General features: G+C 35.6%; 1 protein-coding gene across 2 annotated transcripts in view; it reads left to right on the forward strand.

Moving 5' to 3' along the window:
- Positions 1-18,155, forward strand: part of CNTN5 (contactin 5) — a 430,795-nt gene that overhangs the window by 259,982 nt on the left and 152,658 nt on the right. For both annotated transcript variants that reach the window (XM_018071482.2, XM_018071483.2), the window contains one exon: positions 14,162-14,365. In XM_018071482.2, coding sequence (XP_017926971.1) covers positions 14,162-14,365 — 204 coding nt within the window. The remainder of the gene's footprint in view (positions 1-14,161; positions 14,366-18,155) is intronic.

Here is an 18,155-nt window from a genome sequence, read left to right on the forward strand (position 1 = left end):
AGATTTTAATTACATTTTAATAATCAAAATGTGCCCTAAATCCTAAGCAATGTCTGTATAGTAGGTATATGGATAAATAATTCTTGATTTTCTCTCTTTTGGTTGGTTGGTTTGGTTTGCTGGTTGGTTGTTTTTTGGTTTGTTTGGGTTTTTTTGGGGGGAGGTTGGTTTTGGGTCTTTTGTTTGTTTGTTTGTTTTTTAATTTGAGAAGTAATAAATGAACAGAAAATTACCGGTCCAACTGTAGTAAATTCTCCCAAGGAATTTGTAATTTGATTGTTAAAAAACAAAACAAAACAAAACAAAACAAAAACTTTTCCAATCCCCTTAAAAATCTTCCCCATCCCCTTAAAAACACTAATAATTCTTTCAAAAAATACACTAAATTACAGAAGCAAGTGCAAGTTTAATGTCCCTAGACCCACTGGATCACTCAGTGGAGATGTTCTTCCCCTCAGGGTCTATGAAAACGTAGTAATAAGATGTTTGACCTTGCCCAATTACGGTAGCAGACAACCATGGATGAAGGGGCAGCCCTGACAGGGCTCTGCTTAAGAGACGTATGCTATAGTTTTGCAGTCACACTAGTGTCGACAAATATTACCCCAGGTGCCAGTTCAGGAGAAAGAAAGTGGATACCAAGAGAAGAGGGAGGAAGCATGGGAGATTAATTAATTTTAAAAACGCATTGAGTATGTTGGCCCTCAGGCTCATGCTCTATTACCTCTCAGGTGTCAGCTGTATGTGACTATTTGTCTACACCTTGACAAATGGGACAACAATGATGAAACGTTTCTGCAGTGGGCAAGTTCTTCTTCCCTCGAGACAAGTTACTAGCCTGTTACTGAGATGTCCCAACAAATTAGACATAACTATCAGGAACCTCTTAGTCTAGGGATTAAATCAGACAGCATTGTCCTGCCAGGTTTAACAGAAATGGATGCTTATGATATCACATTCACTTCTTTGCAGCTAGTATAGTAAAAGTACCAATTAAAGTGTTGCAAAACCACTTTCTGTGACACTGGTTACATAGTTTCTAAAACAGTGGTAGCACAATGCTCATATATTTAAGACTGCAGTAGTGCACAGCAGTTACTGACTCAGAGGTAACTGCTCTTGCACATTTGACCCTCTCGTTATAAACTTTCCATTAGAATCTGTTTGTTATTTAGTTCTGATATTTTACTAAGCCGATGTCTGGAAGAATACCATTTTACAAATATGCCAGTTAGTTAAATGTCAGAAACCCCATTCCATTTAAGATGGGAAATTCCTAATTAATCCCAATTACCTCTCCACTTCATATCACAAGAAAGAATAGAGCAAGAGCACACATGTTAATGACTGTAACCAAGGAGAAGAAGCCAGAAATGCACTGCTGATCAGACAGCTGAAACAAGAGGAAATGTATGAAGGAGAAAGAGATGAGAAATTATTTATTAATATGAGTCTGGATTGTAGCTTTTTCTTCCATTACCATTGTGATGAAATCATGAAGGATGTAAAAAAAAGAAAAGAAAAGGATTAAACCAGTGGATTTTTCAGAAAATGTTATTCTTCCATTATTAACTGAATTCCATGGTGATTCTGATAGTGATGACTCCTTTAAATGTTAGAAGGTCAGTTATGATTCAGAAGGAGAAGGCTTTGGACTGAACTGATCTGAGTTCTGTTAGATTACATTAAAAAGTTTCCCTATATAATAAAGTCAGTTATTCCTTATTTTGTAAGTATGAAATGAAAGTGAACTTACAACCATTTGAGGTGATACAAAGCTTAATGAGACATAGATTTTCATATAGCCTGATTTAATCAGTTCAGGAAGATTGTTCCAAATAAATGAAGCAGTATGAAAACAATTCTTTTTGGGATATCTAGTTCGCATTTTTCTTTTTCAAAGTGGAAACTAGAAATTGTTTAGAATTATATCTCTGTGTGTATTTATGGTTTTTATCCTACCCAATACAATTATAACTGGCATGAAGGTAGCTATAACTTAACAGTAAATATGTTAAAGGTAATTGCTTAGATTTTTCAAGGAGAAAATGACTGAATAGATATAAGCATAATATCATAAATTTCAGACAAAAATCTGATTACAGCCAAATTTGAACTCCTGTGCAGCAGCACACGTACATCCTTTATCTTCTAACAAAAAAAGAGATGTCTTCCAAAACAACAAAAGTGAAAAAGTGACTTCTTTTTGACCACAATGCCATTCTTTTAACAATTTAATAATTAATACCACACATAATTCTGATAGTTTGATTGCCCACTTCTGTCTCCTGTGTTCTCACACTACGTTTCAATATTGTAAAAGTCATTGCTGATGACTTCATTAACCAGTTGATATAATTCCTGTAGTATCAGTGTTACTACCCTAGAGTGGGGAATCTGCAACCAGAAAATTTCACTTAATTTATTGGTTTATCAAAGCATTAATTTGCAGGGTGTTTTCTTCTTTCTATAATTGAGAAAGTATCTTATAGGAGACTGCAGGGATAAAAGTTCAAAAATAAAAAGGGATAATGGAAAGAAGGATTTAGATAATACTGATAAATGATTTGCCTCAGTTTGGTCGTTCCTGAAGAACTACAAGGCTCTTTAGGAGTTTATCAAACTAGGTTCAATCCTGAAGAGTCTATTTTCAGCTGTACCAAATGCAAGAAGAAGCACCACCTGGTATACGGAGGATAATAAGAGGATGATCTATGAAGAAAATTTCAAGAAAAGACTAAAATTTCACTGATTTACAATTCAGGTCTCGTGACTTTACAATATCATGATTCACGCCTAAATGAAAAAGGGCTTTGAAAAACAGAATTCTGAAAACTATGCACATAGTCAGCACAAGAGGGAGCAGGATTGACTGTTGTATACATTACTTTATTAATGGTATTTCTTTCAGAATAAAAAAAAAAAATCAGTGAGAGTTGGACAAATGCATTCTTTTTTATGTGGTATGTATATATAATGTGACCCATCATATGTATATATAACATGTCATTTGTATTGCTATTGCTAAGAGTTCAAGGAGGGGAAATATAATCATAGGACACTGGCCTAGGCAAAAAATAAGACAACAGAAGGCTATATATTTTCTGTAAATAACAATTATGTGACAAATAGAAGATGTATGGAAGCAGTTCACTGGGTTTCCAGTAGTGCAGAACAGTGTGCACAGGGATTCAACAGAGGTTGAGTATGTATGTAGAAACAAGTAAGAGCTATATTGCCTGCATTGTTAAATTTTAAATGATTTGTTGATGCTGAGGTTATTTGTAGTGATTTATTCGTACAGTGTGGTTGAACAGCAATATCAGCATTCTGGGGCAGTTTGCTAATATGACGTGTTTCTTCCTCTTCATCTGCACTTTAAGTTATTTTTTAATTAAGGTGGGGAAAAAATCATCTGTCACTGTCATTCTTATTATGTACAAATTTTCTTTTGGGGACTATGAAATTGGTTTTATGCTATTCTCTGAAGTATACGTTCACATGTTCCATTGTGTTCAGAAAAATGCAAAGGAGGATCCATTCCTCAGTATATTTAAACCTAGAAAATATACCAAAAAGGAGCTGAGTAGTAGACCTTTAGCATCTGGGGAATTATGTGATTTATACTGCTATGTTTTTTACCATATTTGAAAATCGAATTCAGAGGGAGGATGAGGGAGCACCTACCCATCTCCCCTGTTCATCCACACAGCTCCTAAAGATTCATTGACTATCACTTTTTGTGTGTGTGTTTTGGCATTTCTTATAGATGTACAAAAAGCTGGTGAGGAGATGAGTGAATATTAGAAATTAAAAGAATTATGTATCAGTGCACATATCCTTTTGACTGTGGCTTGATTCATGACTGTTGGGAAGTCACTTCCTTCCATCTTCTTCACTTTTCCCATGTAAAAGTGGTGATAAGGGTGCTGCCCTTGATTTAGGATCTTAGGATAACAAATACCGTAGGAGTGAAGGAGCAGGCCCAAGGAAGATTCATCAGTCATATTTTGTCATTGCCATGGTGGAATTCACCAAACATTGACCTGCAGATAGACCCAACAAAAGCCTTTAAATTTATATTAAAACATGTATCATAAAGAGAATATAAACCAGAGAGGCAGTGGGCTGAATCTTAAGTTCAGTTGTGTGCAGCCGTATAAAGGCAACTCCACGGACTCCGAGTACCCAGCTTTTGACAGTACAATTCCTATGACAACAACTGCATGTAAAGAGTGGTGAAGTCTGCTAGTAAAGAGTGTTTTGAAGTATAAACTAGAACTGCAATTGGCTTTTATTTTCATTTCTATACCCAGAAGCCTGAAATTTAATCTTGTTAAAGAAATATTTCTACTACTATTAATCCTTCCTGGCATTAGGAATCAAGGTGATTGAGGTGTAAAGGGACAAATTTAAATTGCTTTCTTTCTTGGGAGTAGAAAAAAACAAACTGAAACATACATATAAAATCCTTGAGAAACTGCTATAACTGGAGTACTAGTGAATATTTGCAGCCAAACTACAGAATTTGCTTGGCAGAGCTTCTGCTGATAAATGATGAGTCGAGGAACATTAGGCATGCAGCTATTTTGCCTCTCTCAGGTAAAAAAGGGGTTAGTGTCATTCTTATACATGACAGAGCGATATTCTACAAATTTGGATGATCATCATCCTATTATTACTTTGGGGTTTTTTTTCAATGAATGTCCTAGTTATGCCTTTGAAATGCATTATCTATTGGTATCACTGCAGTAATCATAAAATTAAATTTCCATGTAATTTCCAAGTAGGCCCCCTGGGTGCAGGATTCTGGGGTTCACTGCAGGTAACACAACTCTGGAGTCTAACTTTTCATTGTACTCACCACTGCAGCAGACTTACAGAAGTAGTGTGCTGAAGAAATTTTCACAAAAGTGGCAGTAAAGTGTAGAGAAAATCAACTGTCATAGCACGATTAGAGAACAAGAGAAATGTAAAGTGTGAAAGAGAAAAAAGGAAAAAAATTGCTTTAAATTCTGTCGAAAATTATGTCAGAGAAAATAATGTCCACAGATATTCTATATAGTAATGTGTTTTCCTGAGCATTAAGCAATACAATTATTATTTTCCAGTGCATGCCACACTTTTCATATTAGTACAATAGGTAGTTAAACATCATCATAAAACTCATGTTCATTCAAATTATTAAGAAACAATCAACTTGTGTTGCTGGAGATTCAATACATTTCCAGACAAAGAATTCCAGATCTGGTCCTTTTGATCATGCTTTGCAGTCAGTTTTTAATCTTTTCAATGCACAATACATGAATTTTGAGGTTATTCCAGTTATTTTCATCAGCATGATATTTTATAAAACATGAATTTGAATTCTAGGTACATTGCAGAAACTTTGCTCTCTTTGTCAATAAAAAGAACAATAAAAATACACTGAGTTAATTTGACTAGATATATTTCCTTTCAATATTGTTAATTATATCCCACTTTTTGAACTGGATGTTAATCAAGTCTCATATCAGTCACTGAACTATTTTATCTAAGATTGAAACTGATGAATTTATAATGATGTGCATCTTCCTGATTACCCTTTCTAATGCTAGACCAAAATTAACTCTAATTCTTGTCTTTGGAAATTACTGATCATAGAAACATTTACATTGGAAAAGACCCTTAAGATCATCAAGTCCAACATCCCTATGTGCCATGTCTATGGCACATGTTCTATGTCTTCTAAATAGCTCCAGAGTTGATTTGTGATTCAACCACTTCCCTGGACAGCCTGTTCCAATGCTTCACAACCCTTTTGCTGAAGAAATTTTTCCTAATATCCAAGCAAAACCTCCCCTGGCACAACCTGAGGCCACTGCCTCTCATCCTTTCAGTTACTGCTTGGGAAGAGATTGAAACCCACCTTGCTACAAATTCATTTCAGGTAGTTGTAGAGAGCAAGAAGGTCTCCCCTGAGCCTCCTTTTCTCCAGCCCCCTCAATTGTTCCTCATCAGACTTGTGCTCCAGGCTCTTTCCCAGTTCTGTTGCCCTTCTCTGGACACACTCTTGCACCTCAATATCTTTCTTGTAGTGAGAGACCCAAAACTGAACGCAGGAATCAAGGTTCTGCCTTAACAGTGCTGAGTACAGGGGGGAAATCATTGCCCTAGTCCTACTGGCCACAGATGTTTCACTAGTTTTGATAGTGAGTGTCTCATACTACTTATTTACACTGTTTAAATTTATTGTTCTTCAACATCTATTTTTTTTCTGCTTTTCATAACAAATAGCATTGTATAGTGACACCTGTGTTACCTGGCATGTTATAAATCATAAAGCATCAATTTATATGAAACATTTAGGAATTTTCCACATAAATATTGATTTCAATTCTTACCTAACGATAGATGAGTATCAATAGTAGAGCTGTTGTTAAAAATTTTCCAGTTGTTTTAAAAATACTTTAAAACTTCTTATTTGTAGTTTGCCTGCCTTGTGGTCAGAGTTTTCTCTCTCCAGTGTTTGTCTTCCTTAAAAACTATTTTCAATCATAATCACAAATGTATTTGTTTCTCTCATCAGCTTTTTTTGCCATCAATTTCTATTATTTAAACATTTTTAATTATATAAGAGAACAACGTATTGATAAAATGGCCTTATATTCTGGACTTATAACTTGTCTAAACGTTTCTTTACATGAAAAAGTTACTAAGTATTTAGTATCTCAAAAGTTACTTCAAAGTATGTCAAGAAAATAAAATCGGATGTTCTTGTTTTGTTGTTGTTGATTTTTTGTTTCATTTTGTTTTGTTTTGTTTGTTTTGTTTTAATAAAGGAGGGTTCATAGGCAGAACTTGAGTTCTGCAAAGTTACAAAGTAAAGAAACATTAATCACTGATTTTGTAGGTAATCAGATGATAACAGGTGTTAATAAACACCCATTAGGGATTTGTCAAGAATAAATCATATAATATTTAATTTTGGATTTTGGAAGTGTTATGACAGTGGAAAGAAAGGCACATTTAGCATTTGAGAGTGACTCCTGCAAGAGGTTACAATCAGTGCAGCGCACAGAATGAAAATGCAAAAGGATCATTTCATTGGAGAAATTGCTTTCAATGACAAACACAAAATTCACCAAAGCGCAGATTGCTCTATTTATTGAAGATTAAATATACAAATAGAATAAAGGGAAGCAAGTGATTATACAGTATAGAAAAATACTATTATCAAAGAAAAAAAATGGAATACTTAGTAGAATGGATAATTCAATGGTACAATTCTAGGACATACTAAGGGAACTGCTACCTATGGAATATATGTGATTATTGTTTCAATTATCAATAGTATTAATGTCCAACTTTGGGTCCTCCATTATAAGATGTAGAAAAGCAGTAGAGATGAAAATAAGAAAACTAAGTAGAAGATTCAAAATCAGGACTTCTAAAGGAAAACTTGAAGAGATTTGGCTGAACTAGCCTCAGCCTCACAAACAGAAACCCAATATGCATGGGGATATTGGTTTTCCATTTTAGCTGTAAAAGTTTAATATAGCTCTTCAATAAAGTGTTTTCAGTACTTCCCATATGGTATTTTGTGTAAGTAATAAACAGTATTGAAAATAAAAAGCAATTAGGGGCAGATATTAAGGGAAACTCTCTAATTATCCCAGGAAAGAAATAGGTTATTCTGATTATCTAAATTTAGGAATATAATTCACTGGATATTTTTTAAGACTGGGCTGAGAATATCTGATCTTGCCTGAGGGCAAAAGAAGGGCCTGAATAAAACGTGTTTTTGATAACTTTGTGATACTTTCCAGAACACAGTTCTTTTTAAATAAAAATCTTACACATGACAGTCAAATATACATGATAATTTAACATTTTTCAAAGCCATATTTTTTGTTGTATGCTATGTGGTCTCTTTCAAGAGCACTTGTATAAGAAGAACATTTCATCAGTCTTTATATGTTTTAATGACTGGCTACATTTCATATATGTTAAAGTACAAATGAGACTATATGTACACTAGTAATAACAATATAATATTTGTAACCTCCAGTACAAGATCTATCCTGACAGTACATTTGCCTCTTCTAACCTATTTTTAAGTTATTAGTGGTATGATTGGTTATAAAGGAGAAAATATGTGGAGATTTATCACTGTAATTGAATCTGAAGAAAGACAAATATGTGATTAGTAGAATTGTGTTTCAGGTAAGTGAGCAGTAGATATAGAGCCCCCAGAGTAGGAAATATGCAATTTCATTGTTAGTTGATAAATTGACATTATCTGTTTGTTCTATATGGATACATTACAATGCAACAAATAAATTAACTTCATTAAATATTTTCTTGGAGGATTAATGAGCAGTGATAATAAACCACAGCAGCACAAAGAAACGAACCAAAATCTTTTGTCTGGTAGTGGTGGGAGGCTGGAGGAACAACCCATTGTTATCATTGACCTTAGCTAAAAAGAAGCCTCTTTCCTTTTGAACATGAAGTGTTCCCCATCATTAGAGATTACATTTTGCATCCTTATTCTGTGGTTAGTAAACAGAATATCCAAACAACAACTTAAAAAGGTGAAAACTAGTCTTCATATAAAATAGGGGTTTATATTTTCAGCAGGGGAGATCTAGGACTATGTTTTTCCTGAAAATTTATTTCATTTAAACAGAATATTTCTCAACATCATGCAAATTTAATGGTTTATAGCTATGTATAGTAAATTCAGACCGTAATCTTGAATGTAGTTTTTGTTGTTTTTCTTATCAATTAAAAAAGAAAAACGCATGCCAGAGGAAGCAACTCCTTCAGAGTTGCTAAAACTCCCAGATTATCTCAGATTTTGGCTGTTATCAGGCATCAGTACCATTTATTCATCAAGTACTGCCATCTTGTGGAATTAGAGTAATCAAAGGAAATTCTAAATAGAGGAAGAGAAATATATTTTGCATCACAAAAAGAAGACTAAAACCAGACTTATTTCTTGTACAAACATCTTAACTCCACAAAAGTGCAATTTATGGGATGGGAATTTGCTTTTGGCCTTGAATATGCAAAACTAAACCATGTTATGGACTGTACATTTAGGTTTTTGGTGGCCTTAAAAGAGTTTATATGATGACCTTCTTGTTACATCTTCACTTGCACCACTGATGAAAAGGCTATCCAGAAGCCTTGTGTTGAAAGGATGAGACAAGCAATTTCTTATGAGAAAAACCCTGAAGCAAATCTGTGAAACATTCAGGCACTAATACATACAGAAGTGAATAATTGGTGCTATCTGAATGCTTCCAGCAAGTCTCTCTTTACAATACTTAAGGGGTTATTTCTTAGTGACCCACAATGACAGAGAGACTTTTGCATTACCACAGTACTGACATCTGCATCAGAATGATATCTCCAAAAGCAGTGATATTTTGCTACTGCACTAGCAAAAATGCTGATATGTCAGTATTCCAGCTTCATCCATTATGGGAAGTACATCACATTGTGACAGTTTAGGAATTAGTGTTGTTTAACAGAAAAAATAGAACTGCAAAAATTATTTAAGAAAGATTTCACACATTAATTCCTGTAGGAAGTAGATGGTCTCTTCTTACTACTTTATCACCAAGTGACCCAGGTTTTCATGTACATAACCCACTAAAAAGTGTTTAATAAAACACAGAAACAAATTGGACATTAGGAAGACTTTCCAAAAAGAAACGAATCTTCTTTCAGAAAAAGAAACGAATCTTCTTAGAGACATTCTTCTGTAAACAAGGATGGTTATTCATAAAAAGAAATACCATTTTTGCAGTTATCAAAATTACTTTTATCATTTTTACACCAAGACTTTGTACATGACAGAATTGAGAAGCAGAAGAATCCTTCAGCCAAAGGGAATGTCAATTTACAACTGTTCTATAATTCATAATTTCTCTGTGTTTTTACTCTCTGTTTCTGTTTGTGTTGATGAATAGTATCTGTGTAAAAGTTTCTTTTGTGTTGGCAGTCAACTGTAATTTCCAGGAAAGGCTCTACATCATCTTTGTGGTTTTGACATAGGTGCCACATTAAAAATAAAATAGATGGGCATAAAAATAAAAAAATAAACTCAGCATATATTCTATAAAAATACTCTAAACTTCTGTATACTGCAGTATTCAGTTTGCTCCTGTCACTTAAACTTTTTTCCCTGTTGAAAGCAAAATGAGTACAACATTGGAAAACCATTTACTCAGTCTTTCCTCAAACTTAGATGATTTCAGAAGATCCATATCCAAAGTAATAACATTCTGATTTTACAGTTTTAGTTTGGCTTAGCTATACTTTTGTAGCATTGACTTTTAGCTTCAAAATCTCTTGAAGGTCATCACTATTAACTTGTCAGGCTTGAGATGCATCTTTGGAGTTCAGCATCCTAAGAAAAAGTTAATACAGTGACAACTGTATTTGTGCTTAGCCAAATGACAATTATTCTAAAATCTTTAATATAAACCTCTATAGGAAATTTAAGGTTTGAAGTTCACTAAAAACTGCGGTGAGTTGTGTACAAATAGACCTGGTGTTATCTGTCTAGTCTTAGGCTTCTTGTTCTGCAATTCAAAAAGGTTCACTCAGCAGTTTACCACTTTGTAAGAGTAGAATTTCAGATAATATTTAAATACCTCTCTTCTTGTAGTTTACATGTACTCCTGTGCTGAACTGCTGTTGGACTTGTGGCATGTAACTACTTTCACTGTTGTTTCAGAATATTTTACTGTGCATGTAGTACAGATGACAGACTTGTCTGTAGAGAGACAGCAGAGTTTTAAATATTGATTCTCCATTAGTGTCTCTTCACAAGTTACTTTTTAGATGTCTTTGCAACCATTTGGGAATTCTCTTATGCACAATACTGACAAAAGAAAAACAAACCAACAAAAGAAAACAAAGCAAATCCCCAGTTTTTGTACTTGACCAGCCTTTGCCAGCAGTTCTGTATTTAATGAACCCTAAATTGCAATTTTGCTGGCATACAAAGTGGGAACAGTCAGAGTCACAGAATATGAACACCAATGCATGTTTCATCCTCTACTATGACTGCAAATTTAGAAGTGTGAGATATTTGCACAATGGATCAATGTCAAGGTACACCCATTTTCCCTTAATTGCAGTCATTCTGTGAACACCTTTTTGTAAAATCACTTCTGTAAGATCATCCATCTATTTCTGTCAGCTAAAAACTCTGAGGTCCCCAGATCCCAAGCCAGCTGTGGTTGTTTCTGATTGGTCTGCATAGCATATGTTATAAATTGCATAATTTTCCTGAGATATTTCGACTGAAGCCTATGCATAATATATGGATATAACCCTCAAATTTTATTTAAGAAACTACTGAACTCATTAACCAGATCTAACAGGAAAAAAAAAATCATAAAATATGTAAGGGGGTTTTCACCTGCAAAGGAAATCAAAAACTCCAGATGGATTCCAGATCTGAGCACATACAGATGCAGAGTCTTCAGGTATTTTAAGGTGTATCCCCAGAATTTTGCTTTTTAGAAAGGAAAAATAGGAGTAATTCTTTCAATGTCAATGGACTGACAATGATCAAGAAGTCAGCCACTAAAACTTTTTTTCTGGGCTCCTGGTTGGAATACAGATGCTAAAGGCATGCACAAAAAAAAAGGCATTAACCACAGCTTTATAGCACAAATTCTTTGAGGTTTATATTTGGCAGTTCTGTTACTTTTTTTTTCACAGGACCCTATCCAAGTACCCATTCATCCGTCACTCCATTTTTAACAGCAAAAATAATTGTGACAAAATGATGGTATCCCCCTGGATTCAGCACTGGCAAAGACTAAGTATTTATTTCCTTAGGGGTATAAAAATTTATTGCCTGAAATATTTTCCTTAGTATTAATTCTAATTAATAAATGAGTAATTAATTGTGTGTGGTTTTAGGCTAAAAATGGAGAAAATTATATTCTATATGAACTGCCAATGAATCCACACTGACTATTTTGCATTTGGTTTGAACTACTTTTAAATCAGAGCAATTAGTGAGACTGATTGCTTTCCATTTGAATTAGTAACAGGCGTCTTCAGCTAAAGACTGTGCATTTTCCTTGAACTTGGTTATTCATTATCACTTTGTAGAATTTTAGGCTGCCATGAATCATATCTTCCAGATAAGACTTCATGGCAAAATGTGGCGATGAAATTTTCAGAGACATGTATTTGGGGTTAATTAGTATTTTGCCTGAAACATAACATAAGAGGAAGGAAAATTTGAACACTCAGAGAGCTCTCCAAGAGCCTTTAATTCCTCAGGATCCTGTGTAACCACTCAGAATTACTATTATATCTGAAAAAGATTTAAACAAAATCTCAATGTGTGCCTTTAATTCCCCATTTTGGAGTCTTCCCCTCCTGGTAGGTAAGTATATTCGGTCTTTCAACATAGCATTCTTTTACTGATACCATCAGTTTTTCATGAGAAAATTTTCATCTGATTTCAAAACCAGATTGAACTTCTTAAAAATTAATTCAGAAGGCACTGCATATCTACAATACTTCTTGCATTGTTTGCTTATATTGGTTGAAAAAGCAGTTATCATACTTTTCTATTCCTTTCTCACCATCATGTCAGGGGACGGTACAACACAAGGATAGAAAGGGCAAATCAGTTGGAATTTCTAATGCTTTCTACAGTGTAATAGTCAAACTGTACACCAGGTTAGAATGTTAATGTGTTTCACACTCCTTGTACCAAGAACAGCTGTATCAGTTCCTCTCCTATCATCAGCAGAAAAGCACACAGCAAAATTTAAATTTTGAGGCATTTCCTCTCACCCGTTTGACCTTTTCATTTTCCAACTAATTTTATATCAAGAAAACATTTTGACTGTAGTGGGGATAAAAGTACGACAGAACCAGATTGACATACTTGAAAGTACTGTCTTCCTGTTGCTGCTGAAGCTGAGAGTAGTCACACAAGAAATTTCAATCTAAAAACTTGGAACTTGCTATACCAGTGGAGCAGTTTGCATCTTAGAACAGTAGTAGGGACTTTATATACCTGGACTAACTTTGGCTTTTCTCATTTTGAAGCCAGTTCTTTGAAGATTATCAAGGAGGGAGATTACAGAAGAATTGTCTCGCAGCCAATATGCCAGTTCAAGTAGTGAACAATATTTTTTTAAGGTGTGAAGACAGAATGAAACAATGGAAGATAAGATTGACAAAACAGTGTGTAAAGAAGTATATATAAGGTTAGAGCTTTAAAGTCGGAATTGATGGAACTCCACATGAATAATTCCCTGCAAGGAATATCCTACTAGATCAGAATCTCATTAACTTTACTGATACTTCTAATGTTGAGATATAAATTAACCTAGGTTTTTATTAAATCATGATACAATCTCATACAGAGAGATAGGAAATAACCATTTTTTTCTCAACCTGTTATTATGAGTATAAAGGGAAAAGTATATAATTTCCAGGTAAATAGAATGATTCATGGAATAAAAATAAGAATTAAGGACTGGATTTAATTGCCATTTTTAAAAACAACTGGTTTTTAGCTTTGGTTTAAGGAATTATTCATCGATTGTAGGGATTTAAGCTGCTTAAAGGAAGGGTTCAGAAATTCTTCAGTGAAGCAGATATAAAAGACAGAAGTGTAGGACAGTAATGTTACCTACAAGGTAGGCTAAAGAGTTATTAGAATCTGGTGATTTTAAAAACAGATATTCAGAATAAAAACTGTTTATCCACACATTTGCAGAAGTCATCTATAGCTCTATAGGGAACATCCTGATACATTTCACTGCAAATCTGAACAAGCTGAGAAAAGAATTCTTTGTATATTATTTTTGGTTTGACCTGAAAGACTATAAAAGAGAATTATATAATATTTTATTGCTGTTTTCTGAGTCCGATCTCAACTAAATCTGTCTTTCCAGGGAACTTGTGGCTGCAAAGTTTATGCCATTTTCAAAATCCCAAGGGTTGTAAAAAAAATATTCCCTTAATTCTAAAATAATCAAACAAAAAGTTTTGAAAACCTTTTACTTTTTCCCCCTAGATTGTTGAAATAAAGCTAGAGAACATTTACTTATTGTATCTATTAACATGACACAGTATTGTTTCTGTAATTACTTTCTCTTATTTTCTTTCCATGTTCTTTTAGAGATCATCTATAGCTGGGTATTTAATGAATTCCCATCTTTTGTGGCAGAAGACAGCAGACGCTTCATCTCTCAGGAGACAGGCAATCTCTACATCTCCAAGGTGCAAACATCCGATGTTGGCAGTTATATATGCCTGGTAAAAAACACAGTGACAAATGCCAGAGTTTTGAGTCCTCCTACACCTCTGACATTGAGAAATGATGGTAAGAAAGGTCTTATTTCTGGGTACTACACGAAAGCAAAAATACTAAGCCAAAAATACTCCAATTAAGAACCATGACTTAATTGTTTTTCAGTATATACATGCATTTACTGTAGCAGTTGGCAAAGGAAAGCTTTTCATGGAGGCGGTTTCTTTTAAAACATCCAACAGTTGTGAAAATTTTTACAGCTGTGATGGCTGAGGCGCAAGCTGACAACTCCTATGTATTTTGTTTAGAACAGTTACTCCACCTTGCTATTCTGGTGTTCTGTCACTGACAGAGAGAGGCACCACCTCCTTTCTCACAATGTCTGTTTCCTTAGGGCTCAGTTCAGTTGCCTCCACCCAAGTGGCCACTGCCACACCGAGATACTCTCAGGCACTGAGACATCCCCAAGGCACTGACAAATACCACATGAAGCATACAGGCCAGCTGCAGGACGCCAGGAGATCATTTGTGCATTTGGCCACTGTGGTTAAAGACAATTAAAAAAGTTTATATCAAAACATCAGCAACAAGAGGAGGGCTAAGGAGAGTCTCCATCCTTTGCTGGGTACAGAAGGTAGCAGAGCATCAGGGAATGATGAAGAGGCTGAAGTACTCAACGTCTTCTTCACCTCAGTTTTTAATACCAAAACCAGTTGTCCTCAGGACACCCAACTCCCAGAGCTGGAAGATAGTGATGTGGAGTTGAGTGAGGCCCTGGCAACTCAGGACGGAATGGTTAGTGACCTACTATGCCAGTTTGACACCCACAAGTCTATGGGCCTGGGTGGGATGCACCCAACAGTAATAATGGAGCTGACGAAAGAGCTCACCAAGATACTTTCAATCATTTACCAGAAGTCCTGGTTATCCAGAGAAGTCCCAGTTAACTGGAAATTAGCAAATATAAGGCCCATTTACAAGAAGGGTTGGAAGGATGATCCAGGGAACCATAGGCATGTGAGACTGACCTAAGCACTAGGGAAAGTCATGGAGTAGATCATCCTGAGTGCAATCACACAGCATGCACAGGACAACCAGGGTATCAGGCCAGCCTGACATGGTTTTAGGAAAGGCAGGTCATGCTTGACCAAGCTGATCTCCTTCTATCACAATGTGGCCCGATTAGTGGATAAGGAAAGGCGATGGATTTTGCCTCCCTAGACTTCAGTAAAGTATTTGACACCATCTCCTATGGTATTCTCCTGGAGAAACTGGCAGCTCATGTCTTGAACAGGTGGTGCATGCTGGGTGAAAAACTCTTTACATGGCCAAGCCCAGAGAGTGGTGGTGACTGGTGCTACACTGAGTTGGCTGCCAGTCACTGGTGCAGTTCCCCAGGGTTCAGCACTGTGTTTGGTCCTTTTTAATATCTTTGTCAATGCTTTGGATGAGGGGATGAAGTGCACCCTTAGTCAGTTTAGAGATGACACCAAGGTGGGTGGGAATGTTGATCTGCTGAAAGGCAGGAAGGCCCTTCAGAGGGATCTGAATAGGCTGGGTATATGGGCTGAGGACATCTGCACAATGTTCAACAAGACCAAGTGTCGGGTTTTGCACTTGGATCACAACAACCCCAGGCAGCGGTATGGGCTGGAGGCAGAGTGGCTTGAGAGTTGCCAAGAGGAAGAAGACCTCGGAGTGCTAGTCAACAGTGGCTGAAAATGAGCCAGCAGCATACTCAGGTGGCCAAGAAAGACAATGGTATCTCATCCTGTATCAAGGATAATGTGGCCAGCAGGGCTAGGGAAGTAGTTGTCCCCCTGTACTCGACACTGATGAGGTCACACCTCAAGTACTGCATCCAGTTCTGGGCTCCTCACTTCAAAAAGGATGTTAAGGTGCTGGAGCAAGTCCAGAGAAAAGAAATGAAGCTACTGAAAATTCCAGGAAACATGTCCTATGAGTAGCAGCTGAGAGATCTGGGATTGTTTAGCCTGGAGAAAAGGAGGCTCAAGGAGGACCTCATTGCTCTCTACAACTACCTGAAAGGAGGCTGTAGAGAGGTGGGGGTCAGTTTCTCCTGCCACATCTCAAAGGACAAAAGAAAATGGCCTTAAATTACTCTAGGGGAGGTTCAGAATAGACATTAGAAAAAGAGTTTTATCTGACAGCGTCGTTAGACATCGGAATATGTTGCCCAGGGAAGTGGTGGAGTCCCCATCTCTAGAAGAGTTGAAGAAGATTCTGGATGTGGCACTTGGGGATATGGTTTAAGGGCAATTAGTGGTGCTGCATTCAGTTGGACTAGATGATCTTGAAGGTCTCTTCCAACATGGATGATTTTGTGATTCTATGATCTCAGATGACACAAGGCACACATAGTTGCACAACTGAACAGAGGTTGTGTTGCTTAAAACTTTGCCTGTTTTACAATCCTGCTGGATTGAAGAGCTGTTAAACTTCCAGATTCCAATTCAACCTATTAATTGAGTACCACCAAGATAAGTATAACAGCTTTGACTACTACGGTACCCAGGTAGTTTTGAATTTCATCAAGGCATATAACCGCAGTATTTTTTTCTGTAAATAAGTACCTAAATCTTATTACAAAAAAATTGCCTTAGTTTTTTTTCCCAAAGATCAAAAGAAAAAATCTTCCAATAATACTTCTTATGGAGCACATGACATTGCAATATAAATGATATGTAGCTCTGATTCTGTTGGTATATATTTACCTATGGAGGCAACTCTGTCATTTGCTCTTTTGCAACAAAAAGTATTGCAATTTATTGCGTTATAACTGATTTTTTTCTTTCGTTTTCTGTAAAAAAAAAGATATTTTTGAGAATAATAATTCCACAGGTGCCTATATTTTCTTTTTTTCCAAGATATTCCACATTTCATTATGATTTCTGGTTCTTCACAGATACATGTTAGCATATGTGAATCCATACCTACATAAATGAAACAGAGAAAGAAAGAAAATTTTGAGAGAGAGTCTTTTGTCTTACTTATATCTTTTTATAGTACTAAGACTAGTCCTATGCTGGAGACACATTCCAAAAGCTGGATTTAAACACAAATGTAAGTGCAAATTAAAAGTATGTTCACCTAATTAGCATGAAATTAGGTTAATGTTTATTCACTGTAGCAAATTTAAATTTTCATCTGCATAGTATGCAGTCTCTTCAGCAAAAAGCTGCATGTTTTATTGTATCACTTCCTATTTGCTTTTGCTAGTTTAGTACCTATGCTAATTACTGAGTTTCAGCTGTTTAATTTTACTGACTTAAATAGTGAACTTGATCTTCTTGATATCAACCTCTCAAAGTTAAAAAACCCAAACATTGACTGCCTTTTTAAGCAGTTTGAACTCTGAGGAAAAAAAAAATACAGAATTTTATTTTCATATTTATTATTCATATCTTGCTCTATTTATTCTTTATGAAATTTCTTCATGTTTTTATTAGGTTCCATTTTTTGCAGAAATTAAACAGATTAATTATCCATCTTGCACTAACAATCCATAGGCATACAATATAGTGTAAGAAATGGAGAGAGTAAATAAAGATAAAAGCAGCAGTTTACACCACTGAGCTAAGAACCAAAATCTATGAAGGAAAACTGCAGATTTTCTTAAATTTCAAGTGGATAGTATATACCAGCCTTCAGCAAATTCGTGTTTCATGGATGTCACACCACGGTGATAATCCAGCCTTCTGAACTGTTCTGGAGTATTGGGGAAGCATTTGCACACAGATGAACAGCTCCTACACAGTTTCCGAGTTTGCTGATTCATTTTTTCACAGGAATGAATTTCCACTAGGCTTCCATGCCTTAATTTTAATCTGTTGGGATTTCT

Source organism: Manacus vitellinus, unplaced genomic scaffold (genome assembly GCF_001715985.3).
Source record: "Manacus vitellinus isolate BGI_N305 unplaced genomic scaffold, ASM171598v3 scaffold_2_pilon, whole genome shotgun sequence".
In the NCBI taxonomy this organism is placed as follows: Eukaryota; Metazoa; Chordata; class Aves; order Passeriformes; family Pipridae; genus Manacus; species Manacus vitellinus.